This window comes from Spodoptera frugiperda, chromosome 30, assembly GCF_023101765.2.
Source record: "Spodoptera frugiperda isolate SF20-4 chromosome 30, AGI-APGP_CSIRO_Sfru_2.0, whole genome shotgun sequence".
In the NCBI taxonomy this organism is placed as follows: domain Eukaryota; kingdom Metazoa; phylum Arthropoda; class Insecta; order Lepidoptera; family Noctuidae; genus Spodoptera; species Spodoptera frugiperda.
The window spans coordinates 7,573,538-7,595,595 of NC_064241.1; the positions used below are offsets into that span (position 1 = coordinate 7,573,538).

The 22,058-nt window shown below is 34.2% G+C and overlaps 1 protein-coding gene across 3 annotated transcripts; it reads right to left on the bottom strand.

The window, feature by feature from the left end:
• Nucleotides 1–2,037: 2,037 nt before the first annotated feature.
• Nucleotides 2,038–21,677, bottom strand: LOC118269702 (lachesin). Of its 3 annotated transcripts, none has more exons than XM_035584957.2 (11): nucleotides 21,252–21,669; nucleotides 14,375–14,434; nucleotides 11,441–11,544; nucleotides 11,015–11,222; nucleotides 9,663–9,818; nucleotides 8,370–8,498; nucleotides 6,194–6,331; nucleotides 4,087–4,251; nucleotides 3,636–3,710; nucleotides 3,477–3,560; nucleotides 2,038–3,055 (listed from the first exon to the last, which is right to left on the bottom strand). In XM_035584957.2, the coding sequence occupies exons 1-11, from the start codon at nucleotides 21,319–21,321 to the stop codon at nucleotides 2,949–2,951; spliced, it is 1,296 nt and encodes a 431-aa protein (XP_035440850.2). In that variant the 5' UTR covers nucleotides 21,322–21,669; the 3' UTR covers nucleotides 2,038–2,948. The 3 variants fall into 3 exon arrangements, with proteins under 3 accessions (XP_035440850.2, XP_035440852.2, XP_050563075.1); XM_035584959.2 differs by having other exon boundaries at nucleotides 4,087–4,236; nucleotides 21,252–21,658; XM_050707118.1 differs by lacking the exon at nucleotides 14,375–14,434 and having other exon boundaries at nucleotides 21,252–21,677.
• Nucleotides 21,678–22,058: the final 381 nt, after the last annotated feature.

Sequence of the window (22,058 nt, forward strand, 5' to 3'; positions counted from 1 at the left end):
AGCTGATGTGAAATTTGGAACAGGAGTAGATTGTAGTCGGGAATAACACATAGGCTACTTTTTATCCCACGGGATCGCGGGCGAAACCGCTGACAGGACCTAGTAATCATATAAATAAATCAATCAACCAAAACATAATTACGGGATTCTGCGAAATACAACCATCTTGCTGTATATTCCTATGGGATTATACGGAATCTTCGATCAACACGGTTTGAGTACTAATCCCAAACCCTGATTCGCAAGCTTTATGTCATATACAAATTAGTTTTGGTACATCATATTCATGTACCATTTCTTTATTTGGAAATGTGATTTGTGATACCAGTTCTGTAATTTTAACTAGGCTGAAAACTTATATACTTACTATAGATACCTGTAGTGGTGGTCAGTGGTAGTGCCTAGGTACTGCTACTATGGGTACTTACTACTAGGTGTAAGTAATACTCATTGTAAAAGATATACTTACAATGGGATTGTCATACCTCACTAGATACAAATAAAATAAGGAAAAAAAACTAGGCTGAAAATTGCTTATGAGTATTTGCTTGTTTATGAGTTGATAATGACTGGTTGGGTTAGAGTTAGAAGAAGGATTTTTTTGTAGATTTAAAGTTACTCATTTCTTTGTTGAATGTGTAATAGTCCTTAAATAATGTATTGTCGTTTAAATAAAGCGAAACGTAGTAAGTTAACATCTCTTAATTACGACGTTGACGTTGAGTCTGTTCTGTAACTTCGTATAAAACTTTTATTTCTCACAAAATAATACTCACTCTAATCCTACAAGTCGACACCATCCTTTGTACGAAATCAAAGGGAACTGGAGAAAATTGCCAACAATCGCACAACACTTTCGAGATGCACGTTATTGTCCAATTCGATTGGAAATTCACGAGTGGAAACTCGAATGCAGTAAATTACTAAGTAAGGTATCGATTGTTCCGGACTGTAGGGGGCAGTGTACCAGATTGTTACACCTTACTTATTAATACTGATAGCGATTCATTCCGAAGCCATACGAACTCGCATTACAGATGTAAAAGTCGTTTGAAAATAAAATTGTATCGGTCGTAGAGTAAAAGTAGCTCGGACACAGATTGAACAAAAGAAATCTTTCTACTTAACAATTCCCTGTGACGCTTCTGTTGAAAATATTCCCCAAGATATGTTTACCGAATCGATAGCTGACATTTATTTATATCATATTAAATTAACTTAAGCTTTGCCTTCGCTTTGACACTTTTGTTGATTTTAACTTGAGAAGATTTTATCAAGATCCAGGAAACGAAAACAGAAGTTTAATTAATAGAAATCATGTTACTTGTCGGCTTGTCTTAAATTCTTCATATAATTAATGTACTCACTCAATATGTCAAAGAAACTCCTCTCCGTGAGAATTTCTAAGTACATATTTTAATATATCACAAGTTTCAAGGAGCTGTGGCGGGTCGCCTCGGTACTCGACGACTGAACCACTTGTCACTGTAGAGATCTCTAGAATGATCTCTTCCTAAGTTGTGGTAAACCTCGTTTCATAGGAACTATGTACTTACAACTTACGTACTTCTTACTCTTGACTATTTAATTAGAACGTCGACTCAAATGTAGGTCGTAGCAGGAATTATTCCGTCGTCATATGGATGTTTTTAATCCTTCCTTTTGTATGCAAAACGTTTACTAGTGAAACACGCATCGATACGCCTTTTCAGTTTCCAAAAAACCAGCCTTATTCATGTTGGATGTTGTACACTCTATGAAAGGGAACGTGGTTTGATTTTTTGTCATGGGAATTCCGCCGTCTGTGAGTCTCTGACAAACAAACAAACTTTACTATTTATAGGTATGCAGCGGCCCGCCACGCCATTCAAAGGCATCGGACTCGCTGAATTATTACTCGGAAGCCTTCCTCGAATTTTCATAGTTTTCACTTGCTCGATTGATATAGTCAGACAGATGCAGCAGTTCGGAACTTGTTTCATTGTATACGATGTCAGATTGTTATGATACTTGGGGGAAAATATAATGAAAACAAGGTTATAAGCTTCCTTTTATTTCCATATTTTACACATTTATTTGGCAGTTTTCATTTTGTAGCATTATGTAAATCATCACAAAAACTCCCTATGTCCCTATCGTCTCTAGTTGTATTTTACATTACGGCAAATAATCTATACAAGTTTTACAGTAAAAATAATATCAAAAGCCTTACGTTATGAAGGTAAAGAAAATCGACCAGTTATTAACTACCAAAGCACAGTAGGTTACGTATTAATAATTCGTTAGTGTATACGTCGACTAAATCGTTTATCGGAAATAACATACCACCTACTTACAAGTTTTCATTTGGACAGTTATAGGTTTATCTCTAAAAAGTCTAGTTCTAGGCGCATTTTTATAAAATCGATGTAGTAGAAAATTTGTGTACAAATTTTTCGTAACAACTAAGCGAACATAGGAAAGTTATTTTTATAAAAGATTGATCGATAAAATAATTGGAATGTGAATCGATTCAGTAAGGTAGCGACTAAATCATAATTATATCTACAGTTATGCGAAATGATCCTATTAACATCTAGATGAATACAGTGACATACAGTATGATACGTGTCTAAAATAATGTTACAATTGTTTAGTCGACACTTTACCGAATTGACATCATATAAATTGACCTTTCGTACTCCTCCAAACAAATATAATTTACAATTCTCCTTTTCAAAAATTACTATGAATTGACCATAAATTTAGGTACTGAAAAATATCAATTAATCACAGAAAAATAATATTTGAATAATAGCAATTTGGCAAATTATTTTGGTTTTGACAAAGAAATTAATATGTATTTAATAACGCGAATAATTTATTGTCTGGTCAGCTTAAGAAAAATATTAACAAAAATTAAAACTAGCAACAAAATAAACTAATTCATCATCACAATATTACAAATATCAAGAAAATAAAATATACCTCGCTATGATTATTACTTGACAAATTAAAGTGAAACCTAACACGGAATTTACTTGGTGGAAACTCGCTGAGTTTTCTAGGTCATCATCTGGAAAAGAAAAACATTCGTTCAATTTTGATCTTAAGCTTATATAACAATAAGATTTATTGTTACGTGAAAAAATTCTTAAAATAAATCGTGATTTAGTGTTGGGTTCATATTAAGTGCTTTATTTTTAGTTGCGATGAGTAAGTAGTTGTGGAATTTGACAATAAGAATAATGAAATAATGTCTATTTCTGTAAATAGACTTCATAATGCCACTTAGACAGATGTAAGTAATTTAAGCTTAATGTGGTTAAAACTCTAAAAAACTTCAAAAAAATCTTATTTTACTATATTGTGTCATGTGAATCCATCAGTATGGCATATCTACATAGAGCTGCTTCTACGTATAACGTTTCATGGAGCTGTCACACATTTAAGTGATAAAACTACTCTAGAGTCATTAATATCGTTAAAATATTTACCGAAATCACTTAGTTGTTCGCCGTACATTTCACCTTGGAAGTTGGAACTAATTGCGTCACTACTTTGGACGATTTGCGGCAAACCTGTTAAAATATGAATATCAATAAACTATTCAGCGTTGATTAAAGAAAATTGTACAATAGTAAAGAGAAAATTACCTTTCTTTCTAATTGTTTGATTGTCTAACACTGTTTTCTGTGTTGTCGTGAAGGCCGACGGAGGAGCCGGTATCTCTGTAACAAATTGATTCTTGTAAACGGTTTCAATAAATGGCTCGTAAAGTAATATCAATTATAATTATTAAAACATGCCTCTTTAAGTTTTCGGAACGTTATTAAAGAAATGATTCCCTAAAAGGTCTCGGATCAAAAAGTATTTATCAATATTTTTTTTCTGAGAAGACTCAATAAAATGTGCAAGTGTTTTTCTGAAGGATACCCCAGAAAAGCTTTACCGATAATTGACAGGCAGTTTTGCGTGATTTTCCCACACTTCCGAATTCCCTGAGATCGTAAAAAGGCTCTTTGTTTTTACGAGTCTTTCAGCGCTTTCAATCGTTCTCTCCAACGGGAGCCGTTTTAAATCAATCTACTAATGTTAAAAAATTACCATCAAGTTTGATGATCCCGTCTGTTTCTCCCAGCGAGTTCTTCGCGATACATTTGTAGAAGCCGAAGTCTTCCTTGGTGATGTTCTTGATCTTCAGCATCATGAACTTGTTGTAACCACTGTCCATCGGGAATGCTTCGTACTTGCCTCCTATAATTTCCATTTCTACTTAAATATAAAACCTGTATGCGTTATTACATTAAAAGTAAGCAATAAATCATATTATTTACTTTTTTGATTAAAAAGTAGAAGGAAATGCAGTAGAAATTTCCATAAAAAACTTGAGCATTCGCAATAAACTGCTCATAAAATAGTTTCAAAGATATCAACTCCAATAACCTATTTAATAAGTTGCTCTACTCGAAAACTAGAACGTTCACGCTAGAAAGTTGATATTCGACGAACAACCACTGCAGAGTCAATACAAATGCTGAGTTCCATGCAAAAATACCGGTTGTTACTGCAGAATCAGTTTAGGTATGAGATACCGGCAACGTAAAGAAAATTGCGAACAGTTTTTGATTCAAAGTTGTTATTCGACTTATTTATCAATCGCCGGAGCTGAGCTGAAGTGGAAATAGTGAACTATTTCATTATACAAGTATTCTCTATTCGCGCATGAATAAGTACATTGGGAACGTATTCGACTAGGTACACCTCGTTCGCCGGTTCCGATGTTCCGATACAAGGGAAACTATTTTCATTATGAAGTCATAAATCAATGATACAATCGAACGATGGCTTACTTGACGGGAACGCATGTTATTTATGCCAATATGATAAATGTACGTATTTGTGTTTTGTTCCCAGTTCTGATAATATGGCGTTTATTGCTTGTTAGGAATATATATAGTTATAGATAGTTGTTTAAAATTGAAGTTAATAAATTTATAGGGAACTCATTATTTAGGAAACTATAGGTAAAACTTTTGTTAGTTAACTGTAAATGATTAAGCAATATTCATTACATTATATTATTTATGCTACCTATTGAGCTAAAGTTTATAGGTATATCTACATAATTTTATTTTTCCTTGTTGATTGTTTTGTGATAAAATATTATAATATATTTATTTGTAACCATCACAAACATTTATTGTAACCACAATATAGGTACTTAGTTAAGCTGACAACACAATAAAAAAAAGTTAAGCTCTGTTCTGATTCCTAAAAAACCCAACAAGAAAATTAATTGTACTAATTAAATACAACAAACGTTTTCATGACAAATGAGGATGCCAGAGTTTCTATGAAATCTGGTCTCTGGAAATCTGGTCTGTGGAATGATGTAACACACATAGCTATTGGAAGGTGGGACCAGGATTTGCATCCTCTTTTTGTACTAAAAAGTGTAAATACTAAAAATTTAAGTGTGGGAGAGCCATGCTTCGGCACGAATGGGCCGACTCGATCGGAGTGATACCACGGCCTCACAGAAAACCGACGTGAAACAACGCTTGCGTTGTGTGAGTGAGGTTACCGGAGGCCCAATTCCCCCCTTTCCAATCTTCCCAATCCCCGAACAACAACCCTTAAATTCCTAACCCCCAAAAAGCCGGCAACGCACTTGTAACGCCTCTGGTGTTTCAAGTGTCCATGGGCGGCGGCGATTGCTTACCAGGTGATACGTCGGCTCGTTTACGTGTTTCATAAAAATATATAATTATATATACAGCGTGTAACAAAATACCCATATACATCAAGAAGCACTGAAGAATACAGGTTGAATAGAATCTCTACAAAAAGTTTCAGCTTAAAATACGTTTAAAAAAAATTGGTACCAAATACTTGGTGTCGCATGGTTTTTGATCATCATACAAACGTATCACAACACTACAGGGGTCTCTCGCTAATTACGAAACATTTCTTTAGTAAATCTGATCGCCTAGGACCTGTTTCTACCTAATTTTGATGTTCGGTTTCTGGAATTTTATGTATTGGAAAAATTCATAACTTCGTTCCATGAAAACATGAGTTTAAAAACCCTTCCCGTATCGTTTGTTATGTTGTCTAGAAACCGTGCACTTGATATGTATACCCCCTTTTTGTTACACCGTGTATATAATTATGTTAATATACGAGAACAATCATAGAATACAGGACTCACCGGAAATAATCATGTCCCCGCGGTCAGTGGTCCAGTAGTTGATGGAGGAGGGGTACGCCTCCGTGTGGCACTCCAGCGTCACGTCCTGCCCAATGTATGCACCTTCCAGCTGATTCGGTATCGACAGCATTGGTGGAACTGTTTTCAATATTTGATAGGTTAGGTATGTTAGAAAGTCTGACATATGGGTAATTGAATAAGTGTTATTGATTTATTGTATTGAAGACACTTGAAGGTAAAGTCGGTAATTGTTTCTTTTCTATACTTCTTGGACGAGGATTGCTGTGTCATGCTATATCATTGTAGCAGCTACGCAGAATTTTCTAACTATTTTCCAACTTAAATCTACTTGTATAAATCACAGCAAAACTTAAACTGTTTAAGTACATAGTAAAAATATTTGTACAAGACACCTACAACAATAGACCCACGCATCAAACACGACAACATATTATCCAAAAATAGAAATTGAAAAACAAATCGAAGTTTCAAATTACATAACCAATTCGAAAACAATGTACCTAACCGTTTATAAAGAGGTTTAATAATAGAGCAGGCACGCTTCAATTGACATCGTCAACATAACCAACTCACTTCAGAATTACCCTTTAAAAAGATATCACGTACTTTTGCCCCCATTTCCTCAAAGTGGGGATATTAAGTATTAATACACAAGCATGTTTAATTAAGGCCAGTTTACTTAAACTGTGTGTATCTAACATGTGTAAATCTGATTTATTCGGGTCTCTAATGATAGAGTGTCGAATAGCCGAAGCGATTGGAAGTGGGAAATCGATAAACACGAGTAGAGACACCCAAGCTATTACAGCTCTAATAAAACACGGATGACAAACCATTGTGTCTACAGGGCTAGACTCGTTCGCTTGTCAATTTATGTTGTTAGTCTGCAGGTGTGAACCAACCCTAGATTCTGTTATTAGGACATCTACGTACACGGATTTTCGGTAAATTTCACTTATGGAATTGATTTCTCGTTGTATTTTCAAGAGGCTTCGAAGCTTTAAGGAAAATTAGCTAATTGGAAGATTTGAACTTTTCCTTTGTTGTTTTACTTAGCGCATCCCACCAATCTGTTAACAGTAATAATATGTACGCTTTTGATTCCTAAACAAATTAACAGATGTAATATTAAGTGATTAACTTTTTTATTCGATTTCATTTTATATACCATTGTATTAGGTGACACTTATCTTTATTGAACAATTATCTACAACTATCTATACTTTACCTATTATTACTGAAAGCTTCGAAGACAAAAAAAATATAAGTATTTACTAATTATTTCAACATTTTTGTCGAACCGCAAGCGATCACGTCAATCACGTTTACAATATTCCATGATGTGACTGACATCATTGCATATGTTCTATAATAACATTCCAACTTTTCATCCTTAAATTTTAGATTCTCTCAATTTTAATATAATTTAATTTCGTATTACGTCACAATGAACCATTATTATACTCCAATTATAATATTTAATTATGTTAATAACCTTCAAACTATGGCCAAGTCTTCAATAATTTGTAATAATTTCTCTTCCATCAAGTTAATTAACAAGTTTCAGTTCAGAAATATCTCCTTTAACTTTGGATAGTGCTAACCTACTTTTGTCTTTGACTTCTATTAAATGGTCCAAATTATTGTCAATTACAATTTGAATTGTTCGAAAGCTCTCTTATATGTACATAGCTAATGCAATTAGTTGGAGTTAGAAAAGGGCTAGTTTAGACAATTACTGTAAAAATTCTACGTAGGTATCTCGTCTTTTATTTAAATGAAAGTGATCGTAAGTACATTGACCGATCTAAAAATAAAATCAAAAACCTTTTGGACGACTGATATCGTACCGCACAAAATGAAAAAAAAACCGAACATACGTAATAATATACCAAAAACAAGGGCTCAAATCAACCAGCATATTCACACAAAAGACGAGTCACATTGAAATTGTACACAGACACAAAATGAACGATTATTAAACTTAACACATTTAATTGCTTGGTAAATTGCCTGTACTACATAATCTAGTATATTATGATAACTAATTCTCAGTAAATTGACATCTATACCTGCTCAGTTCCACGTAACGTCATCTACAATTACAAGTGCTGTCACTTGTGTGTATTGAGAGCTGGGAATACCGAATACTCACACTGAACCATGAGCATGATCCGTTTACTAATCGATGGTGGCACCCCATTAGATGCTATGCACAGGTAAGCACCCATGTGTAACCGAGACACCTTTGTTATTGTCAACGTCTCTCCATCCACTACGCTAACTGCGAACAAAAATGAACATTAAGGATATTAACTCCAATATAAATGTATCACGATTCAATGATTCAAATACTAAGACTAGGCGAAATTTATGTCCTGTTCGAGACATTATTATGTAACGGGATCATAATATTCAAACCAAGCACTATTATTGCGAAATTCATTTTCAATTTGCTTTGAAAACGGACAGTCCATTTTACATTAAGTGCTTTCAACCACAGCTCTGAGAAAAGGCTTCGTGTTTTTCGGAATGTTTGAAAGAAAAACTCGAGATTGTTTTTCATACAACAAAAAATTCAATTAAGACAGAAAATGATTTTTATCGAACAACAGTCTACAGGGAAATTAACAATGGATTCCACCACAATTAAAATGTTCAACGTTTTAATGTGTTCCAAATGACAGTTTGAAAAGTTTTGTTCCATATGTTGTGGAAGTTTAGGGGTAATTGAAGGTAATTTAGTCTTAATTTGAGGCTGCCATATTTTCTTGTAGCGTTGTTATTAACATTCTTGTTAGAAACACAAAACCTCGAACATGCGAACTAGGTACGTTGATACATCTAGCAGCACATTTAGTTCAATTCAAGTTAAAGTGAAATTCCGTGTGTAGCGTTGGGCAACGGAGACGATCCCACAAAGCTTGAAAGGCTAAACTAGCTACACAAGAACATTGAATTAGAACTTTGAAATGAGCTCGCGAGTTATGAAAGGGCTGTGTTTGTGTTTTAAAACACAAACTATGTATGGAAGTTAATATACGTATTATGAATTACCTCAGATTTTGCTTAATAAATTACAGAAACAGATATGAACTTAATTAGATGACATTGTGGTTATCCGCAAAATAGATATTATAAGCAAATTACTCGTATCTACCCCTTAGATACTTAACACATAATTAATTTACGTAACGTACTTACACCCAAGCGTGTAAGCATCTCTGTGTAGTAATCGAAGATGTGGGCGGAGGTTAATTAACTGTTATATTTTTTATATTTACCCCTTAGTTACAACAAAATTTGGAGCTTGGCTTTTGGAACATCGGAACAATGATTATAAAATTTAAGACTAACAAATATTATATACATACATAATGTGCTTAAACCAACCGTTACACTCAAGTCCCGACACGTTATAATAATTAGTTAGTAAAGTGTTCCTTACCTGATTCTCCATTATAATTAAAGTCTTGTCCGTCCTCTCGCCTCCACATGACATAAGGTTCAGGGTACCCTGAAGCCCGACACACCAAGGTGACGTCAGAACCTTCCCGAACCACCATATCCGTTGACGTCATGTTATCGATGATTGATGGTGGCACTGCGTAAACAAATAAATTCTAAGTATATTAAGTGTCTCAACTGATGCTTACCTACAGGACGGTGTTACTAATCATCCTGTATAATGCATGTCATCGTAAAATGAACTTTCAATCAATTTACTTAATAGAAAAGTTGATGCTGATACCAATTTTTCGTTTTAATCCACGACCTTAGCAATGTGTCTATTAGCGAATAAAAAAGTCGCCTGTCTCATTGATATTACAGCGAAAATAGGTGCTGTCAAATTAGTTTCAGTTTGTTATTTCTTTAAAAACTGAAGTTAAAATATTTTTATAAACCCGGGGCCCGGATGTTTTGCACAGAAATTGATGGAGGCCATATCTTGCTACGCAATCAGCCTTTTTACATAGGCTGTACATTCTAGCCTCTTGGGATACAACCCATAATCCATCATGTAAAATTCATGGAGTTTCTTCACCGCTACTTTGGTATTTCGCAATATTTTTACTAGCATTCCTACATACTCTTGATGTGCAGATACCACGAGCCGTGGTCGTCGTACGATCTTTGCTTCATCAGATCTTCAGGTCCACCCGGCCTCCAGTCTCCATAGGTATAACCTGGGTGTCTACAAAGCCCGAGTGAATAGGTTACCTATGGGTAAACGTGCTCCATCATAGGCCGCATCATCACTTACCATCAGGCGAGAAAGCGGCCAAACCTCGACTCATAAAACTTATTTCTTCATTATGTGTATTTTTATTTATGCAGTATATGTAGTCGTTTAGCAGTAGATATATATTGTATTATGTGTATGTATATGTATATAATATGTATTATATGTATTATATATGTATATGTATTGTATATATTGTATATTGTATTCTTATATTTATTCTTTTGTACCTATGTTTTGGCTTCGCATCAATCCGCTTCATTTCTCTGCACTACCCTATGGTTGACTGTTAGAGAATGCCTTAAGGCATTAAGTCCGCCATTCACTGTTTTTTTGTGATGAAGTATAAATAAAAAATAAAATAAATAAATAAAACGACAGGTTTATGGAGGTAGTATACTCACCCACCACCTGCAGGTATCCCTTCCTGGAGCGCATGGGGTCGGTGTTGACCTGGCACATGTACCAGCCGCGGTCCACCTCCTGCACGTTCTTGATGTGCAGGTACCACGAGCGGTGGTCGTTGTACGACAGGCTGATGGAGGTAGTATACTCACCCACCACCTGCAGGTATCCCTTCCTGGAGCGCATGGGGTCGGTGTTGACCTGGCACATGTACCAGCCGCGGTCCACCTCCTGCACGTTCTTGATGTGCAGGTACCACGAGCGGTGGTCGTTGTACGACAGGCTGATGCGCGCGTTCTGGGTAATTATGTTGTGGTGGATGCTCAGGATTGTCTGAGTGTCCATACGCACCCATGCTACCTACAAGTACAAAGAAGTTGAAATGTTTGTCTTTTCCAGATCATTTCAATATTTATTCCGAATCTCAACATTTTGGAACTATTTAAAAATTAAGCCCTGAGGCTATTGTTCGGTTGAATATGTATAAAAATATGATCTGTTGTTTAAATATAATTTTGAATGGTAAATTACTCTGAGTAACTATGTATTATATTAGGGATATAGGTACACTTGTTTACCTTAAATCCTCTTAGATTATCCACAACGCAAGCAAGTAGCGCGTCCCGGCCGACAGTCACCGTCACATTTGGTATAGGCTCAGCAAACCTTGGGTACATCGATTCTGAAAAGAACAGCTCAATAAATACTGTGGTAATGACTAGTAAACATGTTTACTTGTTGTAAAAGTTTTAGGAGAAGTAAAAAGAGTCACAAATATGACGAGCGGTGCCGGCGCGTCTGCCGCCGTTTCAACGCGAGCGTCGCGTCGGCCGGTGGCCAAATTGTTTTCATGAAAATAGAGGACACTTTTACGACATTGTCATTCGAATTGTCACGCTCTCTACATAATTTTATATGAAAGTTTGTACAATACTACTTAATGACCAGACATGAATTGATTTTCTTAATTTTCAAGAGTAGGTAATATACCTAAATATATTATTCCCAAGATCCAAATTATTCTTAATCGCTTTGATAGTCCAAGTTTAACAGAATAAATCAATCGAAAATGTTAAAATAATAAAGTAAAAAGTTCGCAGCGATAATTCAAAGAAATTAAAGTTTCAGATTAACTTTGTATTTATTCAGCGGCTAACTTCCACAAAAATAGAAGTTGTGAACCAGGAAAACCGACTCTGACTTTCATTACAGTCGTTTGAAAAAAGTGTAGTGCATGAGTAATTAAGCTGATTCGCCACAACTGGTTTCAACGAATGCATATATCATTGTCTTCCTTCGCTTGCCAAGATAAGTGGCATAAATACCGGACTACATATAGGTCGAATACATGGCGACCCTAGCCGTAGGGTTGCGTGATTTATACTCGGCTACGAACGACAAATAGCGGTTTGTCGCTGTATCCCTCTTTCACCGACAAAATAATGTATAAGAAGCACAATGCTAAAAAAACATCAATCTAAAGCGACCTCTAAAAAGTGAGCGGTCGCGAAAAGGTCTTAAGATTTAGATAAAGTATGTTATTTGCTACGATACATGATAAGTATTTAAATTTGTTGTTTTTTAAACAGAATGTTCTCATTTCTTTTTGGGTCACAGGCATTGTTTATGCTATTTGGATTAAATTGCGGGATATTTACGAGTGTTATTTCAATTAAAATCTGAGAGTAATGCGGATAACGTACACCGGTACAATTACCATTTACATTAAGTCTATATTAATTAATTATTTTGAAATAGTAATGTTGTAATCCGTATTAAGAGAATTGTATTAATGTATTTTTAATTTTATCATGATTAATCCAAAGAAATAATTGACCTGCTTTTTTCGCAGAATTTGTACATTGTAATTAACATTAAATGTATTCTATACACGTCACGTATCATCAATGATACCTAGATACTCTAGAATGTGTTCGATATTTGAAGTGTGTAGGTGTAAACCGTAATATGAAACGTAACATCAAATGTCAAACCTTGTTATATAAACCTAGCTTTCCGATATAGGTTTCCTCACGGCATGTTAGGCTCCGATCACTCGAACATGAGCAAACAGGCTTACATTCCTAATCCCAAATGTTGTTCACGCTTGGAGACCAGCACTTGGTATTAACTTTAACATTTATAAACTGTGTACTCACTACCCGATCATAGTACATAAGTACCAAAGTAATTTGTTTTGAAAATTCCTTTTTACTATATATTTTTTGTTATAACTATCATTCCGTTAGTACTTATTTTCATTGTCTTTTATTCTTTAAGAAACCTTTTAAACTATGTAAAACTGGCACTCTAAACTAAGCAGACGTTGACAAGTACCGAATGCATTAAACTGACACGTGATTTTATTTCTAAACATAAATGTTGGAAGCATCTTGCTTGTCTGAGGAACCACTTAATCCTTAGCAAACCTGTTTAAACATAAAATACAGAACTCAATGTACTTAACCGTGCTCAAGTTCAAAAGGTTTTAAAAATGGAAGCAAAAATATTTTAAAATTTTCCTTCCACTAATTTTATCCGCAAATGGATTAAGATAACGAGCATTAATTTAGTAAAGCTGTGATGAAAACACGGATCTTAAGCTGGTTCTACAATGTACACTGTGGAGCAACACGCTGCTTGTAAGAACCAACGTTCAAGACATTTAAATTGTAAATCTATCTGCGACCGAGAAACTTAATAATGTCGTTTGACTCATCACAAAACAACTGATACAGAGTAGAAGAAAACAATTTTGTTTTCGCGATCAAGCTTCGGAATTACAGACAGAATTGTTTTATTGTTTTTAGAATAAAGTAGTACTAAAGTTAAAAGATGTTTGTTTAGTCACGTTTTGCGTCATAGTATCGATATTGACACGGTACTAAATCTGAATGTGCTTGTTTAGATAACCATACTGACCTATAGGAACCACATTAAATGAGATACATTTTTTATTTTGCATGATTTTAAAATGCGACCCAAATAGCTTAACAACGCCCTTTAAAATTCGCATGAATTTACAACGCTCTAACACGACGGGGCTTGATTTCAAGGGGATGAAGGGGTTGGTTAGCGAATGAACATCTCCCCTTATTCTCTTCCCAAAGGTTTTATTTTGATAATTAATTGCGGACTCCATCAAACTTGATTCCCAGTTAACTCAATATGAAAGGTCAAGCACATCGTCCAATGGTTTAGATTAACGCAGATTTGAGTGGGAGTATTTGCGGATAACTGATTTGGGTTGATACTATTTTAGACTGCAAGCTTTACCAATCCAAAAATTACAGAATAAATTAACTCTAAATATAAAATTTTTGCTTGGATGAGTACTCGTTCGAAACCTAAGCGATAATGTATTCATGAATTAATTTAACATTGTTTTTGTAAACCTTGTAGTAATATTATCTACGACGAAAGAAAGGGAAAGTTATTGTTTGACTACCTAAGCAAATTCACAAATTAATTATTATCTCTTGAAAACTGATATTTACAGATAAAACACTTACCATCGGGAACTTCTATAGGTGCTACAGACACTACATTTTGCCCGGTGGGTAATTCCCGACCTGTAATTAGAACATGGTTGTAGTAATCTACTTGATTATTAAATAGCTTTAATCTCAAAGGAAACACAAGGAAAATATTATGTAAACTGAATACTTTACAGCTCAAGTTTGTTCAGTAATTGATAAAATCAATGTATGCTATTTTAGACTCGATTGTTTGAAAACCCCAAGGTTTGTTTGTAGAAGAAATTGTTCCAACTTTAATTCTATGCCTTCGCTGTCTCGGGTAGTTATCATTTTATTTATGTACGTCAAACCTAGTGGCCTATTACAGTTATTATTTTATATATAGAACATTGAGTAGATACGCTATAGTAAATACTTAGGTTCTTACATTTTAGAATGGTGCAGTTTAAAGTAAAATGTTTCAGTCGACGCGGTACATTAACCAGAAACTTCACTCACGAACCGTGTATTCAACTAGTAAGACCAGACCAAAAAGACTTTGATAAAGCTTCTAGACAAGTCGTAAATTATATAAAAAAGGTTCTAACATTTATCCTTCGAAGTTGCCGCCACCATCTTTGTCTCGACGCAAGAACTTTTAACAAATTACTGTCCGATTGTTGTCTAAGTATATCGACCGTATTGTTACAAAATTGTAGTAATTTTGTCAAGTAATTAAACGCAAACTATTACGTCTGTTGATAAAAGTTTTAATTGTACATACGTGGACTATAATTGAGTGACACACGTGTCAGTTAAATCAGTTATGGACTAGGTGGAATGCCGTCCTACGAGTGCTCTATGTATTAGTTGGGCGGCAACCTGTTTCTTGTTTACCATATAAAAAAAATATATATGCTGGAAACATGAATCGTACGATAATCAATATACCAGTATTATACGAAAACTTTCCACATTAGTGGTCATAACATTATCACTCAAACTATTAAACGCTTTGATCTAAATAATTAAAATGATTAATTTGAACACTAGGGCCCATTAATAAGAACTCAATTACCAGTGAATGATGATGTGTTCGCAAACACATTATTCGACATTTCGACTTAAATAAGTCATTTAATTTACTCTGACATTACATTAATGTCAATACTTCAATCTGAATATTTTAATAGTGAATCGTTTATTACATTTGACGTTAAAACATTGGGTATTATTTTAGCGCGTATAAATATTCTGTTAGAGTATTCGGTATTGTAGGTTTTGTACAAAATGTACGCCCATTACCCTTTAGATATTCGTTTGACCTAAGACATAATCAAATTTTAATAGAACATTCACTAGATATGGGTAAATGTTAAGTTAGAATTCGATGTAAGTATCCCATCTACATTTATGATGATTATATATAATTTTGAACTTGTTTCACAGTGTACCTTTTCATAGTAAAATGTTTGTGGTTTGTAGGTAATAAGAATAATTTTAGCTTAACTTACTTTATTGTAAACCAACAAAGAGGTTTATACTAATCTCTGGATTTAAGTACCTACATTGAAACTAATTTAGGCTTTAGAAACTACCTAAATTACATTTGGGAGCAAAGAAACGGAGCTACTAGTTATTTAACTTCTTGATAAATATTTACTGATAAAAGTATTTTATTAAACAAAATAACGTATGTCGTAATGTAACAATTTTATTACCTTTAAAATGGGAGTTTTTTGTTGCAAAACGAATACTTTTTTCTTTTAAACTCATAGAGGGTTCTTTGAAATGAAAAAAAAGCTAATGGCTCCGTTTCTTTGCTCCCAAGTGTATATTAAAATTTAATTATCCACTTACTAAAAATAATATATATAGATATGTATAAAGTATACAAATTTTCGTAGTAAAGTATACAAGTTAAAATATACTCGTAGTACGGTCGTTAATTGAAAATGGGAACTAAAATAAAATAGCTGACTAACTAATGGTTGGTGCCATCATTAGCTATAGAGGCCTAATTATGGCGGCGATGATAAATAGCGCACTCCGCTTCCCCTCACTAATAATAATCACCGACTTAAGTACGTTTCACTATCGAAACTTTATTTTTTGTAACAATCCATTTACAAATAATTATTTAAACTATAAATAGTTCATTTATTTTGTTAGTTTCATGTGTAGCCGAGCGTCAATTGAATTCTACAAAATGCCATTTCTCTATAACAAAACCGAAGTATCCACAGTGCATGGTTTTAACTTTTTAAAAGCGTTACGGTCCGTTTTTGTCGCAGATTGAAAATTTATACACAAACATTTTCCACAAAACACTCTTTCGATGGAAATATGAGTCGTTTTATAAGAGCCGCTATGTTTTATGTTGGAAATAAATTCTGAATAGAAATCCCTTTAGAATTTCAAAAATATACTTAAATTGCTTCCTTAATTATTCGAGTGGTAGTACGGCCCATTAAACTGGGATAGATTTTTGTGGGATAGGATGGTATATATGGCATTACGTCTAGCGTTGACAGGCCCACTCCGCGGCAACGACAGGATTGTTCCATTATCGACGGGGGATGAATAATTGACAGTGTCGAGTGAGCTCAGTGGATGCGGCGTTGTAGCGATAATGTTATAGTGCGTGACACGTGTAACTAATCATTTCTATGTGTTAATTTGTTCCTTGTCCAAGTGCTTCGTTAATGTGTTTTAGGAAGTGTTAAAATAAAGATAGTTCCGGTTAGAAATTCTATTTTTGTTGATACATTATTGAATATTCTATTAAAAGTATAAGTTTATTATTTATCTTAAGTGATTATGTTTTGTTTGAAGGTTGCCGCAATAATGTATACTTAATGAAAATTCGGCCACCACAAAACTACACAGTTTAAATTAAACGTAATCAAATTATTCGTTGGCAAAACTGTGGCTAACTTCGTAGAAACAATCCGGCCTTAATATAAATTAAACACGGCCAATGTACGAATATAGTTTCGTAGATCCAAGTGTGAGGATGGTCGCAACTTCTCAAGCCCCGTTGACACGGGGTCATTGCGAGGGTAAACATGCCGCTTCCAGCCCAATTGCCAACTTACCCATAAGTGGATTGAATTCAGAAGTCGCCCTTTCATATTTGAACTAACAGCATATGTACATTAAGACTAATTTATTTGAGAGCGATCTGTATACCCAGATTTGGTGTATCGGATTTCTATGCTTCTTCGGTAACTTTATTCTTTTATTAGCAAGCTTTTAGTTTTATTAATGTTGTTGTGTTTTGATGTATTGATGATTAATTACTTTTAGGTATTGGTGTCCAATTCCATTTGCGCCTTAGTTTCGTGTGCCTATCTTTTCGAAATATTAGTTACGATTGGATTGCTCAATTAGTATATTGGGTTTAGAAATGTATTCGTTTACTTGTTGGCACAAGGCTAAGAACATAAAAGGAACATGATAAGTTACTGCATTGGTATCAGATTTTTACTTAGCTCGAGTTTACCTGATACACGTTCATTATCTCGGTACTCTCGGAGAAAAACGGTTTCCATTGAATAAATCCGTGTTCGCAGCTCTAATGTATAAATTCTCATCGTGTGTAGCAGGTGCAGTGAAACGTTCATTAGGTATAAACTTTTATTGCCATCTTACTATGAATGCACTTAAAGTGCTTTCTCCTAGAATTTTGTTCAATCCGTGCTTTGACTAGTTTAGAATTGATTAAGAGTGATCAACTCCGATTTAAGCTTTTATTTAGTTCTTTGATGATAGGTTAATGGAAATAAAATAAACAATAAAGTTGGCTACTTCGTTGATTTTATAGTATTGTATGGTTTATCTCTAGTTGAAACTTATAACCCGTACAAAATTGTTCTGGTTACGATATTTTTTTAAGGAGGAAAAATCATCCAATATCTTCTCCTTGCCTTTGGCGAGGCAAGAGGGAGTGTCAAACGCTTACTAACTAATAACCGTCCTCCGTTCCTACTCTTGCTTTTCGAGCCGGAGCCCCGGTAAACCCGCTAGGTAATCCCTAGCTCCGGATCAGTCTGGTTATGGTCTAGCAATACTCTCTACTTATCCATACAATGAGAAACGATCGTAATGTACATAATAAGAAATGTGACTTTCATTGTCCTTAACCGTCAGTTCTAGAATACATTCAATAAAATTTCAACGCAATAATGCATTGATTAATTACAATGAATCTAATAAAAAATGTTTTAGAAGTAAGCACTAAAAGTAAAGAAAACGAAGATAATTTAAAGATACGCTGGGCTATTACAGAGAACTGATTTATGAAAAAAGTTTCACAACCTTAAAACCAATTTAGAAAAAGTTTTTTGTATTACGTTACGCTAGAAAACGAGCAATTTGAGTTTCTGTAATTTTATTTAATAAAAATAATGAGAAGTCAGATGACCCATTTTTTTTAAATATAGTCGGAGAGGTATTTTTGAAAATCAAAAGTGTTTTACTTATATTTCGGTAAAGGTATACAGGAGCGGATAAGAATTAAGTTGTTTGTTTTATGTTCGTCCTGTTTTCCAAAAAGTTTTGTATTTGTTTGTTTTAAGGGTTGTTTTACGTATTTTTCGCACGTAATTTCGTAGACCTTTCGCGTTTGACCGCATTTTTATGTTTAAAATTTCCACGGCCTTCGTACTCTCGTCACTTTGAATCGTGTCAATTCAATAAACGGAATGGTCTGCAGAATAACAATTATTATGGCTCCCCAGCATTATATTCACTTCGTTCTTCAATCTTTGTTTTATAATTTGCTTTTGAAGTAATGCCAAGCAGAAGGGGGATCAAAGCATTTGAATTTTTGTTATTAAATTTATAATGACTAAAATAGATTTTCAAGTTACTGAGCGAGAAAAATTTCGTTATAATGAAATTATATTGTGGTGCAGGGTGCTGTTTGTGTTAAACGTTTTCATATTAAATTGGCTTATTAATGCTTTTAATATTTAATATCGTTTGGTTTGTTACGAAAGTATTGTTTGAGAGTAAGATCTGAAAATGATTTATGCAATAATTCTCTATTTTCTTAAGTATATGAAATTGTACGATGCTGTTTCTACAATGTTTTTTTCTTTTATTATTTAAAATAGTGTTTAAAAATAGATTCGTTTATATCAAGGCAATACAAACAAAAGAAATTCAAAGATGCGAGACTATTCGAGCGCAATTGCTCCGCATTTTAGTGAAAATTCCATTCCCGTTATCGCAAGTGAAACACCAACGTCTGCTTATTTGTTTAAAAAGCTTTCAGGGCTTAAACGGTGCATGCGAATTATTTGGGAGTGCACACATGTGCCTATGTGTGTTTAGTCAACATCGTTTGTGAGTAAATGTTCCTATTAGGGAGGCGAACGAGCAAACGCGAGATAGTCAATAACTCGTGACGTCATTTCGGCATTTACATCGAGAAAAAACATCGATAAAGTCACGGTTCTCGGAAGATCGCCAAGGATATCCGGCTATGCGTCACGTCACTAGTCCCGGTACATTTTGTTTGTGATCCTTCCCCCTTGTTAACCGAATTACTCGTATGTTATGGGAACAACGTCTTATGACCCTCCGAATACATCTACTTGAGGAGCTTAGCATTCGGAATACCGTGGAAAGGACAATTTATATTTATTTTATACGATTATAGAAAAATCTATAATTCTATTATGTTTGCTCATATTTATTTCAGTTTCAGTGAAACAACTAAATAACAAATACGAGTTATTAACAAATAACATTAGCTATTCATGAAAAAATAAATAACAATATCTGATAAATGGCTGAATACATTTTTTATATGACGGTGTGAATTTTTAGCATATAAAAATATATTCTAATAGGCGGTCCGATGAAATGTTGAATAACATAGTAGAGAATATTTTCCGCAATATGATTTCGGATAGGTTTTAGATTTTTTATTTCAAATTTGGTAAAGGTTGGCGTGAATAATAAATGGTTTTAATTACACATCAAGGCTAACAAACGTAGAATAGTAAGTAATAAATATTCCTATGGCCTAATGGCCTGAATTCATAGATAATAGAAAACAGCGTTACTAGAACAATGTCTAAACATTAATTGCGTTGTAATACAAGGTGTCAATGACCTTGATTATAAAAATTACTTACACCTACATGTCACTACGTATACTATATTTTTTAACAAATAAGGCATAAATAAATTGTCATTCCAAATTCAAAAGTAAAAAAATAAAAATTAACCGGTAATTGGAAAAAAATTAGAAAGAAAAAAATATTTTGCACTGTTTATTAGCGGCCAGAACAGTAGGTAATAATTTATCAGCTTATATTTTATTACTACCAATTTAAACTTAATTGCGTAAATATTTTGATAAAACTGAATGATAACTAAAGGAACACAGTTTAATATGACAAATAACATACCTCATAGCACAAAGTAATAAGTTTATTTGTTTAATATAAAAATAACGTTTAATAAAACAGCGAGAAATATTTTTATCTAAGGAACATTCAATCGCGAGGCCAGAGGGCCAGGATACAAAGGAAACAGGAAAATACTTATGTTATTATACCGATATTTCATGTTCCCCGTCGACGAATAAAATAAATACAATATAAGAGAAGCAGCAAAAAATAAAGTTTGTTTTTTTTTATTCCAATAACAAAACTATTAAATATCGAACTACAAGAATTTCGAAATTAGAACGTTAATTTAAAATTAAATCAAAATACAATTTATAATAAGCTGGCAAAGAAAAACAATAACAGCGCTTCTAACTAGAAAGTTTGAAAGCAGTTTGAAGGAGACACGCTAAAATACCGTCAATCCATTACTTCCGCAACAATAAAACATAATTCGTATTTTACACAAAACTTTTTACAAGTTGCCGGCGAACTCAATAAAAATGCTAATTGCACTATCAACTCACCTGTGGTGGTGCAGCAGCCAGTGAGTAACTCTATCCATATAACACAATATAAATGTATAAAAGGAGTCATTTTGTCCGAGTCACATTAGATGATTGTCCTTTTTATGGTCGCGCGGTTCACCTGTGTTGTTGAGGTCGTACGCGTGCGATAGGGAACCGTTGGGCGGGCGTGGAGCGTCCCATCGCTGGGCGGGCTACAGAGGCACTGCCGCGGGGCGCCACTCCGCCGCGCTAACTACCCCCAGCCGGATAAACAACCCCGAGAAACCGGGAACAAGCAGACAAGCCGTCTCGCTAGCCTTTATCGCCGCGACTGACTAACAGCATAATAAAATAAGACAAAAGACGAATAACCAAAGAACAAGCCGGCTGCGGATTTCTCTCCGATGTGAATCATCAAATTAAATCGGTAACAGATAAACTTGGACTTTCTATCTGTCCGTGGCAACAATTTTGTTAGAAGAAAACAATGTTTGCTGTCAAACTTTAAACCGCTGGGCGTTGAGGCAATTTTGAGCAATTATAATAAACGTATTAGCTTTAAAATGTTAATATTTTGTTTATAATTCGTTTTCGAGGTTAATTGCTGTGAATTTATAAATAATGAATTAATTGGCTCAGTGAAATACTGACACATGACGATAAAAACTTAATACTTATAAAACTATAGATTGTATGGTTTGTGCAGTGTTTGGGAACCGGCTGCCGCATAACGTGTAGCGGTTTCGATTCCCGTACGGAGCAACTCCTTGTATGATTCGCATATTGTTGTTTCGGGTCTGAGTAAACTTGTGTGTTTGTAAACGC